Source organism: Crinia signifera, chromosome 1, assembly GCF_055691185.1.
Source record: "Crinia signifera chromosome 1, ASM5569118v1, whole genome shotgun sequence".
Classification (NCBI taxonomy): Eukaryota; Metazoa; Chordata; class Amphibia; order Anura; family Myobatrachidae; genus Crinia; species Crinia signifera.
The window spans coordinates 379,907,954-379,933,986 of NC_139217.1; the positions used below are offsets into that span (position 1 = coordinate 379,907,954).

Genomic DNA, 26,033 nt, shown 5'->3' on the forward strand with positions numbered 1-26,033 from the left:
GTTTTGGGTACTATATGGATTACAGTATGGTATTGAAAATGTAGAGGAGTCTTTGGTAAACTTAGGGAAATAAAAGTATGCAGCACTATATAACCGTACTCATTAGGGATGCGGTCATTTGGTCTACTGCATTATGGTCGACAGTCATTAGGTCGACATGCTAAAAGGTCGACATGACTCTAGGTCGACATGGGAAAAGAGAGGGGTTGCTCTACCAGAGAGCAATGAGGGCGCCTGTAGTATGTGGTGCTTCTCCAAGCGGCTGCTGGGGTACAGGGGAAGTCACTCCCTGCGGGTTTTTACAAAAGATTGTAAACAAAAAGAGATCGAGAAAGCAGCGCTGGGTTCACAGTGAAAAGAATTGACCAATTAGCAGTGAAAAATTATTTTATATAGCAAATTAAAATATAAACAGTACATACAATCACATATAATATGACATAATAAAAAATATATATATAAAAAGAATTAAAATTCTCACTCTTAGATTGGATCGATATCTGAAGGGACCAATGCCCAATTGGATGTCAGTCCGAATGGAAAGTGCACTTAACCATTATTCATTCTGCTGAATAGAAAAAACTGGAATCAGGGGTGTTGTTAAAGGGAAATCCACCGGTCCTCTCTATTGATGCGGATGGATGTTAGTGCCGCTGGAGGAGTCGATGGAGGGATATCCGTGCTGTGACCCTCAGGAATTCCTCTGTAAATTTAGTGGGAGGCTTCTTATGGCTCGGTGCCCAGTTTGGGTACCTCCTTTTGATGGTATGGAAGTCACTTAGAGGTAATGACAGAAGGTGGGCGTCTGTTCTCCAATCTGGACTTGATTTTGGGGGGGGTGGGCATGACTCTCTGACAGGTGGCTGGGATGGTTGTCTGCTCACCCAGAGGGATACACTGCCAATAACCCCAGTCGCTTGTGATGGAGACGGCCAGGCTTTTGATGTAAAGACACTAATCTCAAACAGGCGGCAGAAGATGGCGTGGCTCACCTGGAGTTAAGTGTGCTGAGGGGAATCCTGGAGGGGAAATCGAGATGAAAGTTCCCAGTTTGAAGCAGCAGTGGACTGAGAGTGATTAGGGGTCCAATCAATATGAGTGAGAGGCTGCAGCCTCTCACTCATATTGATTGGACCCCTAATCACTCTCAGTCCACTGCTGCTTCAAACTGGGAACTTTCATCTCGATTTCCCCTCAGCACACTTAACTCCAGGTGAGCCACAACATCTTCTGCCGCCTGTTTGAGATTAGTGTCTTTACATCAAAAGCCTGGCCGTCTCCATCACAAGCGACTGGGGTTATTGGCAGTGTATGCCTCTGGGTGAGCAGACAACCATCCCAGCCACCTGTCAGAGAGTCCTGCCCCCCCCCAAATCAAGTCCAGATTGGAGAACAGACGCCCACCTTCTGTCATTACCTCTAAGTGACTTCCATACCATCAAAAGGAGGTACCCAAACTGGGCACCGAGCCATAAGAAGCCTCCCACTAAATTTACAGAGGAATTCCTGAGGGTCACAGCACGGATATCCCTCCATCGACTCCTCCAGCGGCACTAACATCCATCCGCATCAATAGAGAGGACCGGTGGATTTCCCTTTAACAACACCCCTGATTCCAGTTTTTTCTATTCAGCAGAATGAATAATGGTTAAGTGCACTTTCCATTCGGACTGACATCCAATTGGGCATTGGTCCCTTCAGATATCGATCCAATCTAAGAGTGAGAATTTTAATTCTTTTTATATATATATTTTTTATTATGTCATATTATATGTGATTGTATGTACTGTTTATATTTTAATTTGCTATATAAAATAATTTTTCACTGCTAATTGGTCAATTCTTTTCATTGTGAACCCAGCGCTGCTTTCTCGATGTCGACATGATTCTAGTTCGAAAGGTCATTAGTTCGACAAGGTCATTAGTTCGACATTGTCTATGTCGACATTCACAAGGTCGACATGGAGTTTTTCACTGTTTTTTGAGCCAACATGTGCCGACAGGCGGTATTTCATGCCCTACCATCCACTAGGGCGTGGTGGGAGAATAAAATAGTGTGCCGAGCGTAGCGAGGCACCGTGCCCGACGCATAGCGAGCGCAGCGAGCGATGCGAGGGGATGCAGTGCACTTTAAACTGTGTCCATGTCGACTGTGTTGACATTCAGGTAAAAAAACAGTGAAAAACCCCCATGTCGACCTTGTGAATGTCAACATAGACAATGTCGAACTAATGACCTTGTCGAACTAATGACCTTTCGACCTAGAATCATGTCGACCTTTTCCCATGTCGACCTAGAGTCATGTCGACCTTTTAGCATGTCGACCTAATGGATTCGACCTAATGACTTTCGACCATAATGCAATAGACCAAATGATCCCAACCCACTCATTACAGATAATAATTTACCATGCCAAAACCATGCCTTGTAAATAACTGCCCCTTAAAAAAAAAAATAAGTCAGCGTTCTTCCGGCATCCTGCACATCCACCAGACTTGCACTGCAATACATCTGGCCCATAATGTTGGTGTGAGGACTGCAGACCTGTGAGAAACACAGGGCATGTATACCTTGGATCATACAGTACCAGTTGACAAAGGCTTTCAGAATGGGCCTAAACTGGGGTTTGAATAGTAAACCACAACAGAATGTTACCAGATGACGTTTTTGGCAAAGTCCCCTCCCTTCTCTTCAGAGCTGGGTTTTGGCAAAGATACATTTCCTCTTTTCAAGCTGACACTTACCACCTTCCTATTCCAGGCACCTGCACCCTTCCCCAATCCTCGGAACCTAGGGAGTAAAGATGCCATAAAGCTCTGGCTCGGTGCCAGAGCTCGTTATTTCAGGGCACTGGATCGTGACATCCTTGATAAATTATTCTTCCCATATTTAGTCTGAGTTCTCGCCAAAAAAACTGTTTTATCAGATTGCTAAATGTTCTAGAGAATTGTATGTCACTCTGCTCCCGCACATAACGGGCGTTATTTCTGTAAAGGGCTGCAGTTACCTGTCATTCTGGCATATTTGGTATATGTTGTTTGTACTTCAATATGTTTGATACCTGTGGACTGCAGTTCATATACATGTCATAGCGTGGGCTGACATTTATTCGTTTTTTACAGGAAGTGCCTAGTATTACTGTTATTACTATGAAGAGAAAGGGACTGTTATTACTATGAAGAGAAAGGGACTACTACACGGATATTCACTTTTAATTCATATTCTCATGTTCATAAAGAGATCCTTGGCTAATTGCTGTTAAAGTTGAATATATCGACTTGTATGCCAAAGTATCCAGCCTTAAAGGCACTAGCTTAGCTTCACCAAGAATTACTCCTTTACTCTTTAGTGTTGTTTAAAATGGCAAGCCTTGGCATTCACCTTTTTAGAGCATTATTTGAGGCCTTCTAAATAGAAATTAGTGCCCATTTAGCCAAAGGACAATGATGCCTGTAGCGATTTTACTGTTCTTTACAGGTATTCATTCTGTTGGGAGTGCAGGCCATGTATTCTGCCAGGAGCACAAGGAATGTACAGATTTGCTGGACATGCGCTAAGTTCTAAAGGAACGTGATCTTATTTCAACAATAAAATACCAGCAATATGTAAATGAGGAATTACAAGATTGTTATAGATTATTTTCAAAGAAGTGTGAAAAGTTATATATACACACTCTCCTCTACATTTAGTGTATACCATTAGTGATTATCAATTGCAATTTAAATAAGAGTCATATGCCAAAGAGCGTGCGAGTATGGTGAGGAATTTGGCACTTTATTTCCAGTCACATGTATTTACTAGAAAGTTGGGGTGAAGTTCCTAAAAGTGCACCCAAGGGTGTGTTTTGGCATCTGTGGGAAGGCATTTGCTAATCAGCTAAAAGGATGGTGGAAGCTGTTCATTTTGGAAACATTGGATTCTTACACCTGAGGGACACTTTCCCAAAATGGATTTATTCTGGATTCTTAACGTTAATCAACGTAAAATACTCTAAAGCTTTTTGTTAATTACAAATAAAAACCAGGCGGTTATTTATTACAGAAGTATTTGCCCTTTTGTTGCTCTTACAGAAGTATTTGCCATTCTTGCTTTAATACTTGGTAAAAAAATATATATATTTAGCTGCAATCACAGCTTTTGTGAATATTGGTGAAGTCTCTTCCAGTTTTAGCATTATTGTTCAAGCTCCACCAGGTTGCAATAAATGAACAGCAATTTTCGAAATATTCCAGAGATTTTTGATACATTTGATGATTGGTCTTGACTGGGAGACACCAGGATATTTTTGTGACTTTTACAGTTTGGTTTGGGTCATTGTCCTGTTGTAGTACAAAAATCTGGCAGTTCTTAACTGTCAGCAATAAAGCAAAGCCAGACTTTAAAATTGAGGAGCAGACACAAATTTTGTATTCAGGATATGCTTCAATATGCCCTCATTATATGACCCTACAAATACTCTATGAGGAGAATTCAATTTGATTCAGTTCTATAAAGGCATATCGCTTGTATCAGTATGAGTTGAATCCTCATCCTTATCTTTATCACTAATAATATGAGCTATCATTTACCTGTAGGCTTCCAAACAATTCATCATCTCTATAATATATTTTACTAGATGCCAGCCAGGTCAAGATGATGGAACAACATAATAGTAATTTCTGCACAGTGGCCAGACAGCTGAGATATTTGGCAAAAATACATCCTCTCAACTTAAAAAAAATTGTAAAAATCTGAAACATTTCACTTTTTAATGTTGTGATGTGGAAAGGCCCAGTTGGTTGGGGTTAAAAAACAATAACTGAGCATGAGTACGTTGTTGTTTACAAGTCAAAAGTGCTTCCTGTGTATGTTTGGAATTGTCTGCAGTACAGTGTCCTATTATGGCTGCCAAAATCAGGCAAACATATTAAGACTAACTTTTCTCATCCTGGATCATCAGACGGGGATGTCCAGAATTGAGAGGGTTTTTTTTTAGCTTTATGGATGTGAATATTTTACACTTTGCATAATGCCTTTAAGTTGACCAAACTGTAGAAATATATTGTTCTAATCAAGTTAACTAGATGGCTGGTTCAGATGATAATCAAGCAGTATGTGCTGGAACACAGATGGAAGCAGTCATTTTAACGAGCAGGAGAAAACCCATTTGTTTGATTTCTCCTAACTAGCTGGACTAATAATGTCAGAGTAGGGGGAACGGAATGATTTTAACAGAAGTAGGCACTGTGTCCACCTACTTCTGCTCCATGCACACAAATCTCCCCCCCCCCCCCCCCCCATGATCACAGTCTACAGCAGACTATGTGAAAAAATAGTTGTAGTCTTTCTGGACGATCTCCATTGATTTTGGCCTCTGTGTGGAGTAGTAGAAGCCTTGTACATTTAGTAAATCAGGTCCAAATGGTTTCTGCCCATGTTACTAGATTTTCTCTTGTAACTCCATGACTTTCTTGAAGAATTTTTTTTTTTTTAAACCATTTCATTGAAAAAAAGGTAAAAACATGGGTAGTACAGGTCATTCTGATAGCTTCAGATTGTACAAGAAGGGCCTAGTATTTAGAAAGGCTGAGCATGTTGCAAGCCTCCTCTTTTTTCTTTGGCTAGACCTAATTACCATAATTGAGGGCAGTCCCAGTTATTCAGGGTTTGCCTCATGTAGATTCTGAAAACAAAAGGGTTTTTGGATATAGTAGTAAGGACATTATGAATGGTATATAACCTGTATCAGTATAAATAATGTTCCCCCTCTCTTTATATTATAAGGGTTATTCATTTGCAAGGTATCATAATTAGCTAATGTCTTTTTTTTTTTTCGTTTTTCACAGCCAAATAAACCAGATTACTGTTCCATCTATATACACCAGAGTACAGGGTGCCATGATAGGGAGGGCTGCTTTCAATCTTTAGATGTAGATCTAGTAAAATGTTAGGCTGGTGAGATTCTAAAGGAAACAGTTGCTTAGATGCCCTGCTAATGCAGGTGGGCAGCTGCCTGTCGGGGGGCAGGCGGCTGATGTCACAGGACTTCAGCCGCCTGCCAAGTTCTAGGAGTCATGACTGACTTATATTTGCGGGAAAAATCATTCGATGGTCGGTGACCATCGAATGATTGCACCCTCGTACGCTCCATTGTGAATAGATGTTTATGCAAAACATCCATTCGCAAAGCAGTGGGGATGTTCGACAGTGGCGGTGGGCGGCCATTCGCTAGTCTTTTAGGCGGCGTTAGTTGGCTCGCTAAGCAGTTAATTTACACTGCATAGCTAGTCAAACAGAATCAGGGGTACTTGTGTAGTTTCACGGCGGCACTCCCCTGCGGATCGCATCGTATGCAAATCATATGCAAATATTGCATGCGATTTGCATATGATTCAATACGCAATGCTATTTAGCACGCCCCCCCCCTCACTATCCACGTCACCCCTAAGCGTGGCAAGCGCAGCGAGCCCCGCGAGGGTACGCGTCCTCGTGACCTGTTCATACCCCCCACTATCCACGTTGGCGTAGAGTTGATTTTATAAAGTGTGTCGAGCGCAGCGAGCCATCGAGCACGAAGCGTGGCGAGTGGACACGGAAAATGATCCGGAAGCCTGGAGAGCAGACACGGATTACTGGACGTGTATTCCGCGTTCGCTCACCACGATTCGGGCTCGGTGGCTCGCTTCGCTCGCCACACTTTATGAAAGGTCGGGAGGACGCGTACTGCGCTCACCACACTTCGGGCTGACGTGGATAGTGGCGGTGTGCTAAATCGCATCACAGATCGAATCGTATGCAAATATCTGTCTGGAGAATGTCAAAGATGATGAATGTCCCAGAAGGCCATGCACATCAAAAACCTACAAAAATAAGAAAAATTAGAAAACCCTTTGAACTGAATGTCAGTTAAGCATTCATCCAAATGATAGTTTATTTTGTTATGTTTTACCAATACTGCTGTTATGTTGGATACACACCATCAGATTATCTGTCCAGTTTTTCTGTCCTGGAGTAAAAATCTGGTAATTTATGGAAGTGACAATCAACAATTTTCTCACAAAAGCTGGAAAATAGGCAAAACTGGTCATTCCGATAAATTTTCACAAACCTATTCATTGTTCAATATTCATAATGTTTACTTCACACTTTTATGTCCATTTCATCTAGACCAGGGATTCTCAAGCTCAGTCCTCAGGACCACACAGTTATCGTTTTCCAGGTCACCTGGTAGGTGCACAGGTGCATTTATTACTCAATGACCCATTTTAAAAGATCCATAGGTGGAGCTACGTTTGTCACTTGTAATTCTGTGAGGAGACCTGCAAAACATGCACCATCTAGACAGTTTTGTTTGTCGTGACAAGGGTACTTAGAGAAATTTAACTGACAATTTTGATGTTCATGTTCTTAAATCATGTATTGATGTGTCACCTATGTATCCTGGCCTTTTTTTGGTAGAAAAATTCCTTTTTGGAGACGTTTTATGCTTTGTCCAATAATTTTGGCATTTCTGTCTTGTTTCCATGACTGGGCAGATTATCCCATGATGCAATGTTGTTTGTTGTTGCCATATTATGTTTATTTTTTTCCACAATCCTCTATTTACCTCAGAGCTCTCACTCCTGTTTTAAGACTTCAGGGAGATAACCGCATATTGCAGTCTGCTGTGGAAGCCTTTTTTATAGGGAATTTGCATTTTAACTACATCAAAACAAGCTAAGTCATAATGACTATTAGGTTCGCCTATGGTTGCATACATCGCGTAATACAAGGTGATATGGGTTTCATGTGCCATGGTGGCAGGCAAAGCATGTGGCTAGCTAACAAGCATCATTTGAAAAAGCAGTAAACATTGGTCACATTGTGAGGATGAGGTAAAAAACATTGATAGAAAATGGCGGTGTAGAATACGCACAGCAGCTCCTGTGGGATGTTGAATTTCCTGAGTTGCCTCAGGAAGAACAGGTGCTATTGGGCCTTTTTGATATTTGTGGTTCTGTTTAATCCCCATCTTAGGTCACTGGACATGGTTGTTCCAATGAATTTGAAGGACTCAACCCGCGACACCACTGTGTTGGCTATTGTTAGCAGGACAAGTGCATTTGTTTTTTTCCTGTAGTCGACCACCATCTCAACTGTTTGGTGGGGTTTAGATCAAAGTTGTTGCTGCTGCACCACTGTGTCAGCTTCTCCACTACACACCTGTACACGGTCTCGTCACTATCCTTGATTAGGCCGATGATAGTGGTGTCATCTGCAAATTTGATGGTTTTCACTGACTGCTCAGCTGAGGTGCAGTCATTCGCGGTGGTGGTTTGACATCGGGCTAAGCCATAATGGGTACTATGTTGAATCATTTCTGCAGTTGCCATCAACTTGCCATTACTACAGAACAATATATGAGGACTAACCATCGATGTTGTGAAATATTATGCCAAGTTTTGTCTCCCTGTTTTGTTCCTTTGTACGGCGCTGCAAAACACTTGTGGCTCCTTATCAATAAAATGATAATAATAATATCGATAGGCATCCATTCGATTTCACTAATATAAGGCAAACTGTAAACACCTGCCACACCCCAAGTACATCGCATGTCAAGACAGGCACCCCTTATCTTTTGCAGACCCACAAAGCACATGGCATTACTGTGATCAGCATTGCAACAACATTTAAAGCAACAAAAATTCAGCAAAGACCCTAAACACCTGCCACACCCCAAGTACGTTACATGTCAAGCACCCCTCACTCTTTGTATCCGTTATAAAAGAAGAAATTTACTGAGCTGTTGAGATACAGATGGAGCCGGGCTCATCCAGGCAGGGGCTGGCGAACGTGGCAACGGAGCTCCCTCCTGGGCCCCGCCGCCCCGAACCCCCAACCCTGCCCGTCTCCCTGAAGCAGAGATGGGCAGGATGCCGCGGCCCCACCACCGAATGATTGGGACGCGTGTGCACGTGAGATGCACGCGCATCCCAGTTCAATGAAGTCCCTGTCCACTGGCGCTAGCCAGAGGGGAGGTTCTGGCAGGTGCCGAGCAAAGCTGACAGGCGCTACATCTGTAGCTGACAGATGAGCTACAGCATCGATTTGCCGCCAGTGAGTACTGCTGGAACTTCACAGAGAGGTGTTCAATGTGGACGTGGCCTCAGCGATGATGTTGAACACCTTTTTGTGATGTTCCAGGAGTACTCACCAGTGGTGAGCTAGGAGCTACAGTTTGGCAGGCAAGCAGGTCTCCCGTAATTGATATCGTTGCGAAAAAGCTGTTCTACGTTTACCTCTGTAAGCTGTTTTATCACATACTGGGGCAGATGTATTAAGCCTTAACAAGAGATAAATGCAAGTGTGATAAGGAGAGATAAACGTCCAGCCAATCTCCTCCTAACTGACTTTTTTCAAACACAGCCTGTAACATGGCAGTTGGCAGGTGATTGGCTGGACGTTTATCTCTCCTTATCCCCCTGGCATTTATCTCTTGTTAAGGCTTAATACATCTGCCCCAAAGTGTTTTAAACATTATGGTCACTGTGCACTTTTCTTTTTTTTCCACACACAAGACATTTTAGCTATCAATTTATGTACACTTTTATTTACATGCAACACGTGGCAGAGCTTTTGCGATTGTACACTCCCGATATGCCATTTACTACAATAGGAGCCAGTGCATGCTTGCACCAGCCTCCCACTAAGTTTAGTAGGACTCAGCAGCAATTAACCACCAAGATTCCGAAGGTCATGTATATATTCTATGTATAATCTGAGGAACACTCAGTCTAAACCAAGATGGATCCATGTTATATCATTTTTATCTTTTACGAGCTATAATCTCGATTCAATCATATAGATTTATTCTAAAATAGAAATTAATTGCCTCACAAATTAAAAGCAGTCCGTATACTACATCCTGTCAAACTAGAGTTGGCCCACACCCTTATTTTGATATTTATCTATTCATCCTGTTGTTGACCCCTCTCAATTCATATTGCTATAATCAACTTTATTCTTTTTTATGTGTTATATCATCCTAACAATAAAATCTAATCTAATTAAATTTAATGTCCCTCGGCAGCTTCTGTGTGACATTGTTATACATATATATTATTGCTGAATGATAAATATTGTGAGTTATAACCCACTGTGTTCCGTGAGAAGTGTAATCATTATTGTTTATTTTAACCCTGAAGGTGCCCATACACGTTGCGATTTTGTGTGCTGTCCGTTTTGTACTGTACAATGGTGCTGTGCGATTTTTCTTCTATGCGATGCAATGTAATGTGTACTGTGCGATGCGATTTTAGCCTTTTTTTTTTTTTTAAAGTATATAGTCCCTAATGGTCACCAGGTACATCGCATCGCACTGTACTACAAAAGTGATGTGATGCGATGTAGCACAAAAAGTACTGCCTGCACATACTTTTTGTGCTATACAATATTGTACCCGCGGGGATGCGCATCGCATCACCGCAGGTACACGGTGTGATTATAACCACATGCAATACGTTTTGAACTTTAAAAGTTCAAAATGCATGCGATAATCACAACGTGTATGGGTACCTTGAGTGCCAACATTGCAGCGAGAGATCCTCAAAATATCTGCTAAAAATACCAGTGTCGCTCACAGAAACTTCAATTAACTGACTTGGCTGTATTTGTATTTATTTATACTAAAAGAACGGTCGCTGGGAGCGACACTGGCATTTTTTTGCAAATATTTTGAAGATCTCTCACAGCAACTTTGGCACTCAAAGGGTTAAAAGCATTACATATGCGGAACAGTATGTTGTATTAACAATTCTGCAGACCACAGTATTAGAGAGAGAGAAAAATAGGGAGAAGCATTTTAGTACTTGGCTTGGATCACTTTTATCCTATGGACTTAAACAATAATAGGGGTGACACCTTTCTGTTTTTTACTATTTTTTTTTTTCTTCCCTGAAGTGCCTTACCTTTACATCCTGGTCCCACTGTATGAGATGCTGTGACTATTGCAGCAGGTGTTTACACTGCACCCATAGGTAAAATGTAATTTTATTACAATTTTATTTAGCAACATCAAAGTGCTCCATATCCTTGCACTAAAGGGGAATTCATCAGGTGTGAGTGGGTAAAAGGCTAAGGACTAGTTCAAAATTGCACATTTTGCCTTCATGCACATGTTCCATGTTACACAATTCAATTAGGATTGGCAATTTGCACTGTTCCAAAAAAGTGGGGCGATCTTCCTGACCCCTAAAAAGTTACAACTTTGTTAGTAGGTCATATAGAAAGCTGTTAGTATGGCCATATACAAAGTGGGCATAAGGAAAGTACTTTATGTTTTTACAGTATCAAATGGCTGATTTATGCTTTTTTTTTTCTTTTTTTTTTTTACTAAAAAGTTTATGTATTTCATTTAATTAAAAAGGAATTTAATGAAAAAGATTTTGGGAAATTTGAGGCCGTTTTTCCTTCTTTATTATTTTGCATTGAAATAAATTATTTACATTTGAAGTGCACCAAAGAAAAGTTTATTTTGAAGAGTAATTTGGGGCCATATTTTTTTTGCAGTATAAATTACATAATTATTGGCCCCAATTGACTAATTGAAAGCTTCCAAATGCCTGATTAGTCATTAGGGGAAGGGGAATGTCGAAAGAGTTCTGAAGCAAGTCCCCAATATTTTAACATTAGCATAAAGCTTTCTCCTACCCTTTTCACCTGCTAATGGTGGTACGACAAAAATAGGTATATTTACTCTTTAAAAGGTATGCGAATTTGAAATCAAATTGTAAATATAATTTGCAGTGCGGATTTGCTGTGAATTTTTCTTGCGGGAACAAACTTTTATACTTAATTTAATTCTCCCCTAACACTGTCTGGTCACTGAGTATACATAAAAAGGGGGAGATAGCCTCTCAGTTGCGCTCTTACCATCCAAAATGGCCCAATGGTCAGGATGCAGTCCTTTTCCAATTCTTTTTTCTTTTTCAAAAGATTTTCCAAAGAGTTTATAACATATGGGAAAAAGAAAGCGAGGACCATAGTGTAACCAATTTCACAAGAATGAAATTGGTTACACTATGGTCCTCTTTTTTTTTTTTTTTGTTTACTCATTGGCTAAGAGGTTTTGGCGACCTTGTTTTTGATAGGTGTCTGGGTAGCTGCTCTAAGAGCGATAGTAGTCTGATATTTTTTGTTTACTGTCTGGTCACTGCCAGTGTTGGGATTAACCCTTTGAGGGCCAACATCTCCTTGAGAGATGCTCAAAATATCTGCAGAAAATTCCAGCGTCACTCGCATTTGTTATATAAATTCAAATAAAAATGTTGTGTAAAAAAATATATATAATATTTCCTATATAAGGTAAACATTACAGGTCATTATGATGAATAACAGGCAGTATGGTGGACATGGCACACACGCCAGCTACCTGGCTATGGTGAAGTGTCTCCACCTCCTGTTACCAACACCCGGAGTAGCTCCAGAACAACTGCAGCACCGCACGACACTGGACACTCCGACGGGACTGGCACCCCTAAGCTGCAAATCCCTCTCCCGAAAGCCCGCATATTCACAATTGACGTTTAAAAGGGGTACCCGAAAATTGTAACCTACAAATCACATTCTGATCTGCGGGATGCCGCAATCAGGAAAAGGACAAATTGAACAACTAATTGGACAGATTCTTATCTCTCCTACTAAAGGAAGGATAAGCGGACCTTAATCAATCTAGAACAACAAGGAGACCACTTCTCTTAAGTTTGACAGGACGGGCTGTGAGCCCGATGCGCAAATTAGGGACTTGGTACTCACCACGGACATACACTAGCACTTGCTACTGTACCACTCTAGATTGACACTTTATTTTATATTTCTCATTTTTTTCTATGGCAATATGAGTTCCTTCTATGTTTTTCCCTGCACTGTATTATATGTTCCCATCAAGTAAAGTTATTTTGTATCATTTACCGATACCAAAATCCTTTAATTGTCACATAGGGACAAAGCTCAGCACAAAAACTGTTGTCGTTTATGATGAATGAACAATGTTTGCGTGGCAATTTTCACACCTATTTTGACAAATTCACTTGGCACTCAAATGGTTAATAGATTTGATTAATTAAGGGCTGTTACACCAAGAGATATGCGGGTTCGGTTTTACTGGATTTACTTCACAAACCGGTATCTTAGTGGCTATCGGCTGTCACATGTTTTGGATAGCCAATAAGATCCCGCTTTGAGAAAGTAAATCTGGATAAAACTGAACCAGCACATCTAGCTACACCGTAGGTCTCTCTAAGAAAACTGATACAATATAAGTATACAAACAAGGCTAGAAGAAATAAATCCACAAAAAATCTAGAAACATTCTGTATTATGCAAGGGCAAATAGATGATGAGTCAGAGTGGAAATACAGGAGTAGGAAGGGCCGTACTCATGAAAGATCTTAATCAAATGAGATAGGGTAATTGGGTACACACTAGATTACGGTACTTTTATTTATGGTTTTAGCGATTCCATTGGTTCAGAAAGACACAATGTTCAAGTCACCTAGTCTGTACGCACTATATCGCTGACCATGCTCTGCATGAGGAGAGAGACTTTGCTAGCTAGGGTCATGCTGCCAAATGCATGTATGCACTTGCCGTTGGCAGCAGCAACAGTTCGACAGCAGGTCCCATCACTCATGATCTTGCTGGGAGATCTGCAGGCAAATTACCCAAAACTGTGCACTCTTCCTCAGCATGAAATAAGTGTATAGTGTGACACTATGCTGCATGCTAACACCTGAATCACGTAGAATCAAAGCACAAACATCCATGAGGTCAGAGACGGGTTTGCGGTCTGAAAGTAGTATAAAATAGATGGTGTAAGCAGGCAGGGTCATGTGGAATACTACAATACTTAACTTTTTAAAATTAATTATCCATACCTTTGATTATTGTTAATTATGGTTGACATAAGTAAAATACTCTTTTTTTTTTTTTATAGTAATTACAAATAAATTGATTTTAAATTGATTGTTTTAAAAAGAGGTTACACACTTTCTGTTCTCCTGAAATACAAGATTACAACGAATTGCTGAGCTTTGTAGACTTATTTTTAAAGGAGCATGGCTATTAAATCAGGCCCTTTGTCTCTAAAGGCTCACATACAGTAGTCTGACCTGTCTGAGGGGCAAATCGGACTTGATTTCCCTTGAACTCCCCTGGCAGCTCCCCTGGAGGGCCAACAGTAGATCTGATTTGGCACTTGTGTCATTTTTTTACATCCGATGTATCGCATGTAAAAGGGTTGCCGGGCAGCTGCCAGGGGAAAGTTCAAGGGAAATTTTATGCTATGCATGGCAGGTGCTAAATAGTACTCACAAAGTGCCTCTGATGGTTCTGATTCCAAATTTATCGTATGTGCTGCAGGTCTGACCTCAGACTCGAAGCACTCATCGGATCCAATCAGACATCAAATATGATTTGGCCACTTTTCACCCGATTTCTTGGCCCGATTCATCGGAATCTGGTAAAAACATGCCAAATCGGACTAGTGTATGGGGGTCTTTACAGAGGGGAGCACTGTCGGAAAGTTACTGCAGCACAAATAATAACAAAAGTCTATCATCTTTGACTTTTTTGGTTTGCAAAAGGTGCAGATATGAATGGCCAGCGCATCACTAAAAATGTATACTGACACCATTTCATGTCTTACAATATTTTATAAGATACTTGGAAAAAGTGTATTGTAATAAATAGAACATATACAGTATATATACACTCACACATTTTTTTAGAAGGGCTCTTAATACTATATAGATGTATTAAGCTTTAACAAGAAATAAATACAAGGGTGATAAGGAGACATAAATGCCCAGCCAATCACCTGCTAGCTGCCATGTTACAGGCTGTGTTTGAAAAAAGTCATTAAGAAGGTGATTGGCTGGACGTTTATCTCTCATTATCACCCTTGCATTTATCTCTTGTTAAGGCTTAATACATCTGCCCCATAGTGTCTAAATCTGTGCTATAGTAGTTAAAATGGATATTTGGAATTCTAAGAATCATAACGGAGTCAATCATTTGTGTTACAGGGTGCGTGTATATGACATGCGATGCAGCAAATCTCTCTGTTCCTTGTATGCCCACAACTTGGGAGTCTCGGCTGTGCGCATGGATGACTGGAAGGTGGTCTCTGGAGGAGAGGAGGGTCTGGTCTGTACTTGGGATCAGAGAATGGGTACCAAATTATGGGAGATGCATGCAAGGTACGGTTTGTTGTGTGGTTTAATATTCTATTCATTAGACTGTAAGCGTCAGTTTTTGTAGATATGAGTTACAGTCCATACACACTGGGCAATTATGCCCAGAGTGTATGCACAGCGATGACCGCTGTCATCACTGGGGGGAAAGCTGCTAGGTGCATACACACTGAGCCACTTTCCCTCTGCCCTGTGTGGTCAGAACATTAATTTACCTGTACATAAAGACATTCCCATGGAGAAAATTCCCAGAACTGCTATTTTGTTATATGACATGATGAAGATGGGGGCCAGATGTACACAAAACTTGCTGTTTGCTTTAGAGTCACTCTCCAGCAGTATGCATTACATGCAGCTTTAGGAGCTCTCGGCTTAGAGTAGAGTGAGATTACATGCAGTTCCCTGTGTACATCCAGCCACCATCTTCATCATGTCATATAACAAAACAGCAGTTCTGAAATTCTTCATGGGAATGTCTTTATGTACAGGTAAATTAAAACACATGGACACTTTGGAGATGTCAGGACAGTGTGGGCCAGATGTACACAGGGAACTGCAATCTCTTTCCCTATCTAGAAGGAGATAATTTAATGGCTGGTAATGTTAAACTCATTCTGCTTGATAATGTATTAAAATATAAAAAAGTTTTAATTGCAAAATGATATGCAGTAATCTATTATCATTGAAACAGGGCCCCTCTGTATCTGTGTGTGAGCATAAAATCCTCATCTGCTGCATTCTAGTTTTGTGACACTAGATGGAGTCATGCAACTGTGTTACACAATACAAGAAATCAGAAAAAACAATAGTGTCCTTTTCCCATCATGCATTTTTTTTCCACAAAATCTATCTTGCATAAGCTTGCATACACATTAGACAACATACAAACTATGCGATATAACTATGATTTTTCCCTTGAACTTCGAGACAAATATAGTGCAAAGACACTGCAATCTTACAGAAGATACAGTCACATCCAGGAGCATGCCACCATAAGCAATACATACAAATATTCCTGCATGTTCAAGAGATCAGTAGAAGATACAAACAACCAGAGGGAACTTTAATCGGCATCGTGATAATCCATTGGCACTGTATGATTTACATGATTTGTCGCTGAGAACCAATCGTTATCGTACACATTGTTTAAAAAGTCGTCTAATGTGTATGCAGCCTTAAACTTCTTTAATGATAAATATAGTATATGAGCAGATTTTTTTTTTTACATATGGTGCAAAGAGTGTCCCATTCAAAGCTTTTTTCATCAACACTAATTGTTCCTTTTGGAATACATTTTTAATTCTCTTGTGTGGTAAACAAAGAAAAATAAAATTCATACGTTCAAGGAAAATAAATCCCATACTGAATTTAGAAGAGGATTCTTCCCCATTGGAGCAGTACAATTCTGGAACTTATTGCCGGTGATTACAGCATCTACTGTAAATTAATTGAAATCTAAACTGGATACATTTTTGGCCACTAAGGTAATCCTATAGATATGACTTACTCTACTCAGTAGTTCCAAGTCAAATAGATTGAACTCTATGGACTGACGTACTTTTTTCAACCTTAATTACTATGTTACTGAAGCTTAGTATTAAACACTCAAAATGACACCTGTGCGTTGGTCTCTCTGGGGGAAATTTATATATGTCCAACTAGGTATCTAGTTGCCCTATATTAGGTCAACCCCCTTGGACAGCAGGGTCATAAGGTCAAAAGGTTGGCATGTTAGAAGTAGGTGGTAGATAAGGTCGACAGATTCAATTGGTTAACATAATGATCGACGCAGATATGGTCGACACAAGTTTAGTTCAATTTTTTTTTTCCAACTTGTTCATCTTTTGCCGTCCTTCAGATCACAAAAAACAGCCTATTAACCAGTTTTTTGGGGGGGCTGAAAAATTAACAGGGCTATTAGGATATTCTGGATGTGAAAGCCGTTATTCCTTCCTCCTTACTATTATTAAGGGGACAGACTTATTTTATATCTTGTAAATATTGTAACTTGAATAAAGTACTTAGAATTAGAAAAACCTTAGTAGACACAGGGGCGTAGCGAGCTTTGGGCGCAGAGTTAATAGCCGTGCACCGCAAAAGGCATGTGTGCCACTTGCCCGCACTCTGTGTGCCGCCCGCCCACTTGCTCTGTGTGTCGCCGCTGTCTTCTGTGTCCTGACTCCTGCAGCGCGGGGCAGCTATCGTGACACCTAGCTGCACCGGGATATTGTTTTGAGAGATTAATACTACACTATGAAGAAGGGAAATAGTGGGTCCTTCGCTTTGCTCCCTAACTTTTTTCTTTCTGTTAATTGTTTATGAAGTATTAGTGGACTTCTCTGTTTTTGGGGTTTTTTTTGCTACCATCACTTCCAATATTTTATTTATACATGATAAATATAATATATATTTAAATTCCAAATTAATAATATATGTTAATTTATTATAAACCAAAGAATTTAACAATGCTATCTTTTTTTTTTTCTTTGTAAATATGACAAAAAATATATTTATGCAAATAAATCTCATTAACCGCAGCTTAAGTTGTAACTATTTTAATGTTTGTCTCTGTAGACACCCTGTCCGTTACATATGGTTTAATTCCCAAAGTTTGATCACTGCAAACATTCCCGATGAGAAGGTTCCCCGCGGAGCCAGCATCATGGATGATGACCTTACTGCTCACCGAAGGTAACACTAAAACATGTCTAATCCAAGGCTTTTTGTCCAGTTCAGTGAGCCATATTGCATAACATCTGATTGTAGCATGCTTTTCTGTTATCCAAAGCCCCATACACATGCGGCGATTTCTGCCTAGCCTACATGCTGAGCTTCCTGGTGACTATATCGCCCTCTGTGCTAACTCAGTCTTCTTTATGCACATGTAGGAGATCTATCCAGATCTTGACTAAAGTTCTATGCGGGCAATGGCGACGCGCAAGGCTGTGCAGCGCCATTGCAGTGTACACACAGGGCGATGTGTGTTTAATTTATAAGATCTAGACAGATTGCTTAGAAAAGTGCCTAATATCACCCTGTGTGTGCACCTTAACTTTTATTGATTTACTTTTGATGTGCTCTCCGTTGCAATGTTTAGAATATCTTCAACATTTTTACAAGCTAGTAGTGCCAGATCAAAGCATATCAACTGCATATGGTCACAAATATTGATTATTATTCAACACCATTCCATCCCTAGCTAGAAAAATAATGAGTTGGTGCTGTGGTCTTCCTTGGACCCAATAATATTATATTGGGCTTTAGTTGTGCCACAATAGAGAGATCATTCTTCTCTCGTACAATATATTTGGCTTTTTTAAAACTAGGTAAAGTAATCTCTTGACAAAGACAGAGTTACTCTCCCATGCCTCCCTTATGTAATTCTGGAGATATGGGAGTTAGTTTCTTTGTCTTTGAAATACAATTGATCCCTGAAAGACATTAATTTACAGTATGTCTGGCACAACCTTGCCACCACAATGGTGTAGACATAAAGCAATTGAAATGCAGACTTTTATCTTTATTGAAGGGGTGGAACAAAAATATCATATGAAACGTTTAAGAATTGCAACCCTAGTTGCACAATGGTATTTTCAGGGGTAAAAATGTAATTGGACTTCTGACCATACTCATTAATAAAATGTAAATTTGTAATATTTAGTTGAGAATCTTGTGGGATATTACTGTCAGGAGTAAACCAGCATGGTTCCAGACTTCATTGTTCTGCTTTGCAAGGACTTAACTACAGCTGACTGGAGTTGTTGGTTTGCAAGTCTTTCTGCCTTTCTATTTTATTTTCTACAAGTAAAATCCATGCCCGACCAGCTTGAGATGCGGTGATTACCTCGGCCATAGCAGAATATTGCACTTCTTTGCCTTAAAAACATCTGGTTTGCTCTTGGAGTGTATTTTGAGTAATTTTCTATTTATATTGTGAAGCGCTGTCCAATCTACTTTGCTAATATGGCTGAATCTGAGCACCATCCATAAACACAATTGATGCCATGACACTGGAAGCCATGCTAAATGCTATTGTACTACTTCCACTGTTTTTTACAGATTCTGTGGTACGCTTCGAATTATGAGCCATTCTTGCAGTGATGCTCAGTATTTGTAAAGTCTTCTCTTTATGGAAAATTTGACATACCTACCTACTGGAGTGTTCTCTTCACTTGGCTGAATTTTTTTTTTCTTTAGCGTGGAAAGAATCCTGAAATCATCTACAAGTATTGTCTTTTGTGGAAGTCCAGGCCTTTTTGTGTCTGAGTTTAAGTGTGGTGTTTTTTTTGTTTCTCAGAATGTACCAAAATGTTGGCCTCTCCTAAGGTTCCAACTATCTGAGGGATTTTTTTTGTTGCCTATTTCACTTGCAGCAAGATCCTATGGCCACCTGTTGTGGATTCACAGCATCAGCTGCCAAATACCAATGTCACAGATTTGGAAAAGGACCTAGGAGTTCAAATTGACAACAAACTTGGGTGCAGTGCTCAGTAACATGTAGCAGCCAATAAGGCCAACCAGAAAAACTTGCCTGTATATAAAGGGTTATGGGGGGGGGATCTTAGAATGCACACCCGATTTACATGAGGTGCTATCATGCTGGGACTTGTAGTTCTGCAAAGAAAGACATGTGGTGCAGATGCACACCCCATATTATTAATCAAAATCAATCAATAACAGAGGTTCTTGGTATATTCATTGGCCAAGAAATATTTGCCCACCAACCAGCTTCACGGTAACCTCATTTCTGGTGGGTCCCTAATGCTAAGAATCTGGGGCACGGAACCCCAAAAAGGCCAGCATAAGCCAGTCACCCCAGGGCAGCACACAAGTGAAAAACTAAGCTATAAATGTGTGTTAATAAGAAAGATGCAGGAGCTAGAGGTTAAAAAGTGTAGTGCTAGGAAGTATAATATTAGTGAAAATAAATAGTGCTAAATAAATGTTAGGGTGTGCCACCCTGAAAGCAACTCGGCTACACCAACCCAAGGGGAGCCGCGCCCCAAATCTCCAAGACTAGCAATTAGTGTAAATTTTTAGGTCTTACCTTCATTGTGCCCTCAGTTTGCAGTCTGTGGCTACCAGGGACCAAACTGGTGAACTAATGTTCAGATCAGGTGGGCGGGGTGCTACTCTGAAGTTGAAGTTGAGGGAGTCCCAACCTTCAGGTGTACAGGTGTACACAATGTTAGCTTATGGGGGGGGGATCTTAGAATGCACACCCGATTTACAAGAGGTGCTATCATGCTGGGACTTGTAGTTCTGCAAAGAAAGACATGTGGTGCAGATGCACACTCCATATTATTAATCAAAATCAATCAATAATAGAGGTTCTTGGTATATTCATTGGCCAAGAAATATTTGCCCACCAACCAGCTTCACGGTAACCTCATTTCTGGTGGGGCATGGAAGCTAGGGACACCAAAATAATGATGCCACTGTACAAGGCACTCGTTAGACCTCATCTAGAATTTGGAGTACAATTCTGGGCTCCTCACTACAAAAAGGACATTAGAGAACTGGAAAAAGTCCAGAGAAGGGCAGCCAAGGTAATAGAAGCGTTGAAGTCATTAAGCTATAAGGATAGATTTGCCGAATTAGGAATGTTTACGCTGGAAAAGAGATGTTAAGACGGAGACATACTTAACATATACAGATATATCAGGGACAATATAAGGAACAGTCAGACAACCAATTAACTTTGAGGTTGGAAACTAGAACACGTGTGCAAACACTCAGACTGGAGGAGAGAAGATTTTGTTTTATTAAGGTCAGGGAAGTAAAAGTATGGAACTCTCTTCCAGAAGAAGTGGTGATGGCAGACAAAATAAATGCATTTAAATTTAAGGTTGGTTAAGCATTTATTGGATAAAAACATCCAGGGGTACAAGCGATAAACCTTATTCAGTCCAAAGTGGAAACAAATTCAAAAATTCAAAAGAGGATTTAACATCTAGACAACATCCTCTAAGGGATCTTGTAAAAGGTTGAACTTTTTTAAACCTAAACTACTATGTTACTATGAAACAGATATTAAATTAATAGACCAATTACTTGTGGTCCTTTTGAACAAAAGATGGGGCTACATTTCAAAAAGATGTAATCCCTAAACCCTTCCACCAATTTTGAATGTGAATACTGTCAAATTAAAGCTGATAAGTCTGCACCTTAAAGATCTATTCATTACATAACCAAATTTAATATGTTTAGGTAAACCGCTAAAATAACAAAAATTGTGTCAGTTTCTAACTGCTGGCTACATTTCCAGTTTAGCTAAGATCAATAAAGCTGTAAGTCAGGGGTAACGGGGTAAGAGTAAGAACAGTGGCAAATAGTGAGGGAGAGGGTGTCAGAGAGAGAGGATGACAAGTAGTGGGTGACCGTAACATGGAGAGGCGGAGAGTAATGGAGAACTGGTGAGGGGGGCAAGCAGAGGAGTCCTTACATACCATTCACCAGTTTCCATATATGGGAGCCAGCTGTGTGGGGGAAAGGAGAGCAGAATCACAAAGATGGCCATCTGCCATATCGTCCTCCTTTGAAAGCCAGGGAAGACCGGTGGCAGAGGCAGGTCTAAGTTGTGGTGTTATCATCAAGTCAGCCCCACTGCTCTCCATGGGTTTTTCCGTAGTGACATCAGACACGAAGAGGAAATGGAGGGTAGATGATTGCCTGATGATCACCCCTGAGATTTGTCATGATTACAGTGGACGTTAGGTGCTGCACACTACAACTCATTTTGCCACTTCCCCATAGAATGAAGCTTAATCTATTTCTATACTTGAGTGTAATCCTTTTCTTTATATCCATGAGGGGACAAATATATGCTCTAGTTTCTCCATTTGCCTAGGTTATTTCTTCTTATGGGGCCCACACACGTAGGGATGTGTGTGTAGATGAGCATTCTGAGCGATGCTAGATAGCTCAAATCACTCGGCACACAATGCTGCACAACGATGTGTGCGGAGTGATCTGTCAGGGCCAGTGTTCTCCGGTAAGTACACTGGCCCTGACTGATAAATAACCAGAGTGCTGGTTATTAATCGACAGGAGGTAACGACACAGGGGCCGCACACCGTTATTGCTATGGCCCCTACACACAGCAACGTAGGGACGTTTTCTGAGCTATGTAGTTAATATCACTATGTGTGTAGGGCCCATCAGCTTTAAAGTTTTGCTGACTGTGTTTTGATTTAATCTAGTTGAGAAGAAAGAAATAAGAAAAATCTAGTGGTTAGAAGAAATAATAAATTCCCTGCAGGATAAGTATGGGGGATACAAAAGGAAGGACCATAAAATTAGTGACCTTTATTTAAAGTTCCAGCATCCTACAGGAGGCTAAACCCCAAGATCCTCTGCCCCCAATAGGTACAGCAAAAGTTTATAGATCATATTATTTGAAAAAATTGGTAGTAGGCCCCAGAAAATATATCCTGATAAAAATACGCTAGCTTTCTCTTTTTATTTGCAGGCATCGTGGCACAATTAATGTATATGAATTCTCCGTGGATCAGAGGTCTGTTGAAAGCATCCTTCCAATTTGTCGTTCTTCTTATACCGAAGTGACCGGATACAATTACAACATTGGCTTGGCAGTTCCCTATGACCTTGTGTAAAAGTAACATGGACAGCTATTTTTGTCTCAGGAAAACACTGGAAAAGACCTCCCATCACCGATAAAAGATATGGACTGCCATTACCAACTAAAGGCACAGATTTGACTAATATTAATAGTATTGATGGGCCATCTGCTTTTATTACATGTCGTCCGTTACTTCACAGATGAATGCTAAATCACAAGACCTCTCATCAAATACTTTATAATTGTTTTTTAAATGTTCTGCAGTAAATGGATTGTCCTTGGGATGAACTATTTTAAACAATTTGACTCCTACGAGCCAGTCTTACCCATTGTAGAAGATGATTCATGTCTAACGTATGCCAATGGAAAAATAATTCTTTCTACTGTGTCATGCCAATATACAATTTGGATTATCTTTCGCTTATTTTTATTTTTATCAACTGTTAAAAAGACCGATCTGAGGCCAGATCAGCAGTGGACTAAAACTGTGTTTTATTATACAAATAAAAGCAACAATTGTGTTTAATAGTTATAAGACATTTTTTTAAAATGTTTTATTCTGCTATTATCTTATTAATTAAAAAAAATAAAATTAAAATCATGTAATAGATATCCAAATTATTTTAGGCAGAGTCTAATGCTGGGTACACACCAGGACGACTAGGGCCCGATCCCCTCAATCTAGATCCAATTCCGACCAATTGGATGTAGATTGTGTGGTGATTGGGCCCTTTTCTGTCCTGGTGTGGACCGATACCGATCCGATGCGTGGTCCCGCGGGTCGGTCGTTATTGAGATCCTACCTGCTGCAGGTAGGATCTGAATGACGACCATACAGCCGGGTGCGGGTCGCCATCGGATTGGACCCGCTCACGGTGCACATCGTGAGCGGGTCGTCATGGTGTGTACCCTGCATTAGAGTTACCGTAAGTTTTTCCCAACTTACAGTATGGTAATACATTTTTCTCCTTTGTAATGTTTGTTTATGCTTATTCTAGTTAAAAGCCTGTCGACATAAAGGCTTCCACAATGTACTTTCAGTTTGAGCCGTGACTGCTTTTAGCCCATAATCTCACCCCCAGTCCTAGGTGAGAAGTAGTTAGCCTTTTATATATATATATATATATATATATATATATATATATATATATATATATATATATATATATATATATATATATATATATATACACTAGCTGACCCGCCCAGGACAACCTTGGTGTTTTGTTTTGTTTTTTATTTCCAAAATTGCTGTAAAATGTTGTCTTATGCTGCATTTATGGCTCAAGATTGTAATGTATTAAAACCCCCACCATTATGTTAGAATGTGTTTGCATTGATACTCAATTCCAGCAGTGAAATCAGGGGTGGTGGTGGTGGTGTTGTTTGAAACGCACCACTCCTGACTTGATAGCGGGCCCTGGGAAAATGTTGGAGGCGTGGCCTAAGTGTGGGCCGCGCCCCCAAAATGTTTAGAGGAGGGTAAAAGAAAACTCTAAAAACTGTTATCTCTGTAGCAGCACACACCTACAGCATGTGCTGTGCTGACAGCAGGCTGTCAGTGAGACACTCATTCTGAGCACATGCTGTAGAAGTGTGTGCTGCTGTTGCTACCCGTAAGGGATTTAGGGGGAAGGAAGGGGTCAGACCAGGGCTCCTGCGGGGCCCCTCCAGCAAGCTTGGGCCTGGGTAATTTGTACCCGCTCCCCCCCCCACCCTCTCTCGGCTGCCCTGTGTGTGTGCTGTAGTGTATGTGGGTGTGTGTACTGTGGTGTGTTGTATCTGTCCAATGTGTAAATGTGTGAGGTGCGCTATGCATAAATATGTGTGTGCAATGGTCGCAGTGGAAATTTTGAAGAGGGGGTATGGTAAGGTATGGGAAATTAAATGCTGAAGATATGTGCACACTCCAGAAAAAAAGAGGGTGCCGCCACTCAAAAGGGGGCATGTCCTTGAGTGTAGTGTACCATGCTGTATGCCCCTTATACACATTATGCAAAACAGTAGTAGACCCCCTTACGCTTGCCCCTTAATTATTATGCCATGCGGAAAGAGCCAAAATTCACCTTATGCGACACAAAATGAGCAAAAAAATTCACATTATACCACCTGGAAAGAGCCAAAATTCCCATTATGCTACATAAATTGAGCCAAAATTCACGTTATGCAACATGGATTGAGGCAAAATTCACATTATGCCACCTGGATTGAGCCAAAATTCACATTATGCCACATGGCGGGGTTACACATGGACAGAGACAGTAGGGTGATGCAGGGACAGAGATGGCGGGGTGACGCAGGGACAGAGATGGCGGGGTGACGCAGGGACAGAGATGGCGGGGTGACGCAGGGACAGAGATGGCGGGGTGACGCAGGGACAGAGATGGCGGGGTGACGCAGGGACAGAGATGGCGGGGTGACGCAGGGACAGAGATGGCGGGGTGACGCAGGGACAGAGATGGCGGGGTGACGCAGGGACAGAGATGGCGGAATGACGCAGGGACAGAGATGGCGGGGTGACGCAGGGACAGAGATGGCGGAATGACGCAGGGACATGCACCTCTGTCACATTCATCTGACCGGCTCCTGTTTACATCAATGGGGGAAGCCCAACCTCCAGACCGCAGCATCCTGTGGTCAGTATGAAGGTTGGACGGGGGTAACACACAGCCTCCGCTGCTGTCTGCTGTACTCTGCAGATAGCAGCGGAGTCAGGGAGGAGGTGAATGGAGGTCTGTGTGCGGCATCCATTCACCTTGCAGACGGGGGGTGTACGGGGGCTGGGGGCAGCCCAGCAGCTTACTTTGGTGCTGGGCTTGCCCCCAGGGCGATGATCGGGAGTCCTGGCAGGGGTGATCTCGGTCCCAGCGCTTGGAGATTGTCATCTTCAAGTGCCACTGCAGGTAGGCACCACAGTGTAAACGGTGCAAATCCCGGATCCGACTTGGCATTTGGAACACGGATCCAAGCCATGTCGGATCCGGGTTTTTTGGTGTAAAAGGGGTATAAGTGTGTGTGTGTGTTTGTGTGTGTTGTACTGTTTTTGGGTGTGTTGTACTGCTTGTGGTGTGTTATGTATGTGTGTTGTGTGCATCTGTCCACAACCTACTATATGGTCCTGGTCCCTCTATTACCACTTTCTGGGGGTTCAGAGTGATTTCATCACCTTCTCCTGCCATTTTTCAATTATCAAAAAGAGTCATTGGTATTCAACCAGTATCATAAATCATCTTTTCTAATAG

General features: G+C 41.1%; 1 protein-coding gene across 1 annotated transcript in view; it reads left to right on the forward strand.

Annotated features, from left to right (window-relative positions):
• The window catches only part of FBXW8 (F-box and WD repeat domain containing 8), an 87,357-nt gene extending 64,040 nt beyond the window's left edge, over window positions 1–23,317 (forward strand). Inside the window, exons 9-11 of the mRNA XM_083151453.1 lie at window positions 15,042–15,215; window positions 17,784–17,900; window positions 22,681–23,317. Coding sequence (XP_083007579.1) covers window positions 15,042–15,215; window positions 17,784–17,900; window positions 22,681–22,825 — 436 coding nt within the window. The 3' untranslated portion in view covers window positions 22,826–23,317. The remainder of the gene's footprint in view (window positions 1–15,041; window positions 15,216–17,783; window positions 17,901–22,680) is intronic.
• Window positions 23,318–26,033: the final 2,716 nt, after the last annotated feature.